This window comes from Balaenoptera ricei, chromosome 4, assembly GCF_028023285.1.
Source record: "Balaenoptera ricei isolate mBalRic1 chromosome 4, mBalRic1.hap2, whole genome shotgun sequence".
Taxonomy (NCBI): domain Eukaryota; kingdom Metazoa; phylum Chordata; class Mammalia; order Artiodactyla; family Balaenopteridae; genus Balaenoptera; species Balaenoptera ricei.
In genome coordinates, this window is record NC_082642.1 from 93,539,663 (window position 1) to 93,544,394 (window position 4,732).

General features: G+C 41.4%; 1 protein-coding gene across 1 annotated transcript in view; it reads right to left on the minus strand.

Annotated features, from left to right (window-relative positions):
• FAM162A (family with sequence similarity 162 member A) overlaps positions 1-3,776 on the minus strand; it is a 36,889-nt gene extending 33,113 nt beyond the window's left edge. Inside the window, exon 1 of the mRNA XM_059920989.1 lies at positions 3,626-3,776. Within this exon, the coding sequence (XP_059776972.1) occupies positions 3,626-3,659 (34 nt within the window). The 5' untranslated portion in view covers positions 3,660-3,776. The remainder of the gene's footprint in view (positions 1-3,625) is intronic.
• Positions 3,777-4,732: the final 956 nt, after the last annotated feature.

Below are 4,732 nucleotides of genomic sequence, written 5' to 3' on the forward strand. Positions count from 1 at the left end.
TTTTTTTTCCCAAAGGGAAAAATGCGTTTTATTTAATGACCAAGTACACCAATACAGACACATACATTTATATATATGCATACCTATGTGTGTGTACATATATATGACTAAAACAATATTTACTCTTACCATTTGGGATGAATTGTAAAATTTTCTGTTCTATGTACTTTCATTAAAAAAAAAGGATTGCAACTTGAGTCAACACTAAGAAAATGAGGATGAAGTGGTAAAAATATTTAAGGTCAGATTATGCTCTCAGAGGCTACATGGTTTAGGGAAAAGAACCCTCAATCTCTGAATTCTTAAAGCCAGTGGTATGCTGGCTCTTGGGAGGGGTTTGGTGGGGAAAAGCCCTGATTTGTAGTGTTTGCCAATAACCCTCACCATGGCAGATCTCAAGCTACCAGTGTAACATGACTACCTGTGAAACTGGAAAGAGATATGCACAAAGCCAGGAGGAACCAGCTTCAGGACACCAGAGCAGCATTTAAAATCTGTTCTGAAATCTAGAACTTAACATATACTGTCTTGTATAAGCTCTCCAGGTATATTATATAGGTCTGCTTATTCATTGCAATAAACTTTAGCCCTAGGAAGAGTGGCAGTCCACTCATTCCAGAGCTTTCATAGTGAACAGGGCACAAAGTGTTTGCTCAGTAAAAACCTGTTGGTAAGACCTGGAGGGAGTGATAAGCAAAGCCAAAGACTGGAGGCATAAAATGGTAAAAATGGGCATGTACTCATTTAGGGCTGATTAGTAAGAACAAACAAAAAGTACAATGAAGGAGCAGAATGTAGTAGAAATAAAATCAGAATGGGAACCAGGAGATATTCCCAGCTTTGTAATTGTGTGACCCTTAGCAAGTCAATTTCCTTCTTGGGCCTTAAGTTTCCTCATCTGTAAACTTAGGGTACTACATGACTACATGACTTTTAAGTTATCCATTGATTCTAATGCTCTAGGATGTAGGTTAAACTGACAAGGAGGCTGCTCATGGCCCACTGCATTGATAAAATAACAATAATAAATTCATTTTAAAATCTGCTGTTAAGTCAAAGGAGTTTAGGGCAGTAAATCTTTTCTGAAGGTGTGAAGAAACATTCTTATAAGACCATTCCATTCCTTTGATCTAATAATTATATAGAAAGTAATAATTATAAAAAAACAATTATTTTATTAAAAAATAATAAAATATTAATAACAATTATTCCAAAAAGTATCTATTGCCTATCTATTATGAGCTGGACATTGGTAAGTGCTGAAGATTTAGTAAAAACAAAACAGACCCCATCTTTACGCTCATGGAACCCACAGTAGTGTGTGTCAATAGCCATGTAGCTCCAAATCATCATAAAAGTGCTTTTTAGCTTAGCACAGATTGCTCTGAGTAATGGATGCAAGCTATGGATCCTCTCTTCCCCAAACAGGCATATAATCATAAAAATGTGAATGCAATTTCAGAGGTTCACAGGACCTCTCATCTGTGAAGGGGTCCAAGAACCAAAAGTTAACAACCCTGACCTATTTCTACAGGTACATCTACAAAACAGTAAACAAATTCAAGATTGTAAAAGCCTACATTCTGTTTGTTAAGGGAGTATAGTAAAGATTTCCAACAGAAACAATTAAAAATAAGGGTCCATCATTTAAAGGATTAAGCCTTGGCTTTTTGAAATTTCATTCACCTAAAGTATCTTCTTCCAAATAATATTCTGGATAAATGAGGTATGCCTAGATTATGTTTCTATCTGATCTACCATTCCTTTAGTAAAGTTGCCAGTTAAATCGCTCTTACTTGAAAACTATTTGCATATGAATGACTGCTTCCATTTCACAAGTAAATCTGCATTTCATGACTCTTCCATTTCACACCAAAGAGACCCTATTCTATGACAAATACATGTACACATATATCTGAACAAGCAGTCTGAACAAAGCAAAGAGCACAAGTTCCAGAATTAGAGGGCACTGACTCATCTCCTGACCCTAACATTTTATGGCGGATCAACCTGGGACAAGTCATCTAACCCTCGGACCCATGTTTATTCATCTTGTAAAATGGAGAGGGGATGATAAGACTTACCTAAGAGGGCTACTACGAGAAATCAATCAAGTAAAACAATGTAGGTCAAAGTATTTAGAAATAAAATGGGCAAAAGTGGGTGAAGGAGCAAATTGCTTGAAGTTGCTCACAAAACATCAGACATTCAGAGATCCTTTGGGAAGAGTTGCTCATATAACATCCTTAGTGGATCTATCTGGAGTAAAATAAATTGTTCTTAAACTGCTCAAGGAATTTTGTTTTGACTGAGTGCCCAATGGTAAAGTTCTTAAACGTCAAAAGTTTGGAGAGAGGCTTTGGAATCCTTATAGTGCATAAATATATTCTCAAGGCAAGAAGATGAACTACTTACAAACACTCAGTCTTGGTTCTGTAGTCAAAGTCCCTTTTACAGGGTTTTTTTTACAGAGCAATGATTCTTTCACTTACCTTGCTGAAAAGGTTAACAGGATGTGTACAAAAGATTTTAGGGGAATTAGTTCATCTAAACTGAACAAATCAATGAAATCAATCTCTTTTAGCAGAAATGGTATTTGTTTTAAAGGAAGTAAATAATATTTAGCATGAGACATGTTTTCCAGTCCATTCTCCACTGAAATGCAAAATAAGAAATGTCAAGGATAACTTTTTTGTTTTTTACATTATTTCATTTACATTTACAATGTACATTTGCATTATCTCAATAGTCAAGTTTAGGGTGATTCTTCTTGTAAAATCTGAATTAAACAACGTTTTGGTACTAAGGAATCAATCATTACACCTTATCAAAGTTCATAAAGGTAGCCAAAAGTGTGATTTGCCCTGGTGACTAGAAAACAGCCAAGAGGCAAACACTCTGATTTCTCAGCCCCTACTAAGCAAAGGCTCTACTGGTTCCCCAAAAAGGCAAATTAAACTCTGACTCCAAATAGTCATTACACAAATGTCTACAAGGGAAACAAACCACAGATCCTGCATTTACATAACACTTTCCTCCAAGAAATTCAAAGCACTTTATTGTAGAATTATTTAAAAGAAATGTTCCCCCCCCCCATTTTAGGAAAACAATTACTGATTTTCTGGGAGATCATACATCCCTTGCCTAATCAGATACCAAATAGGTAGGAAACTCTAGACTCGAAGTTTTCTCTCAGAGATCAACTCTAGAGATGGTGGGGGTGGGAGTGGCGGGGAGGGGGAGGCTCAAGACTCGTGGAAAGCTGAATGAATCAGGCAATGGGGTAGTTTTAGGGATGGAGGTCCATTAAGAACTGAGCTCACAGGGGCTGGGGGTCGGAAAAGTGATCCGGGAGCAAAAGGGCTCGTTAAGTTGGTGGCAGCTGGGTGGATGCAGAGCCAGGTGCGAGGGTCACTCTCAGCTAGCCCGCAGTGTCTTGCTTACCAGTTGCTCGCTCACCCCTTGCTCTCTCCCCCTATTACTACCCTGCGGTTGGATTCCGAACTACCTGAGGGGAAAGCGTAATGGAACGAGCAACTACCATGCCTGAGGAGGCTGCAGGCTTCCTCCACCCACAGCGGCCGAGCTGGCTTCCCGCCCACCCCCTGCCCGGCCCGCGTCTCACCAGCCGCCAGGCGCAGGCCGCGGAGGCTCCCCATGGCCGCCTACTCCGCCGACCAACACAGTGCCCCAAGGCCAGCGGTGGCGCGGGTAAGCTCAAGGTCGCCTAGCGCCGCGAACGGAGGACCCCGAGCAGGACTCTGGGGCGGGGCTTATGGGAGGTGAGGGCAGAGCGAACGGGTCATGCGTGACGCCCGGGCGATGGGCGGGGCCTGCTGAAAACGAGGAGCGTGTGGGTCGTGCTTGGTGGTCAGACTGTGCGGGCAGCGTGCCCTGCCCAGCCCCACCTTTGTTGGCGCCGCGTCTTGGAGGCGGCCCTAAAAGTGCTCTCTTGGAGTCTTGGTTTCGAGGGCCTTTGCAATGTCCTTCTCTGCACCTAAGAAAGTATCCGTTTAAAATAGAAGAAAAGTAATGTGCTTACCGTAGGACTTTTGTGACCTGTAGACCCCGAAATCACACTGCCTAGATAAACCAGTATTTCAGTACACTTTTTTCAGTATTTTCAATGAATGTGTACATGCCTTTTTCAAAACTGCGTAATTGGGTTCTTAGTGACCAGTGGCCTTCATCTCTTGGTTGGCTTTGGGAGTATCTCTCAGGCTACCTGAGAAATTCACATGTATGCTTCCTATGTTGTTTTCTATTTGCCTATTTTTATAAAATAAAACATTTTATTATTTCCACACCTAAACACCTTATTCAACCCTTACCCCCCACTACCATCAATGTCTTTTCTTGACATTTCTTGGTGGGCGCAAATTCTTAAAGAACAAAAGCCCCTCTGCTCAAGGGTCGGGACGAGAGGGTTAAGAAAAACCTCACTTCTCCTTGAGAGTTCCTCCTCGAACCACCTGGTTGGTGCGACCAGGAAACTGTTTCCCTTTTTGTTAAGTAAATGGGATTGGAGTAAAACGATCCCTTCAAGTTCTGACATTCTTCGATCTATGCACCTGGGCCAGTTCCAGGAGGACATGTTAAAGGCACAGGAGTGAAAAGAAGGATAGCAGCATTACGGGTTTCCATGTGGGCGAGGCTAAGGGGAAAAGACAAACCTTGAGCTCAGCTTTCTTGCTGAGATTCCTCTCAATATTTTTTGTTAGGCGGTGCCGCG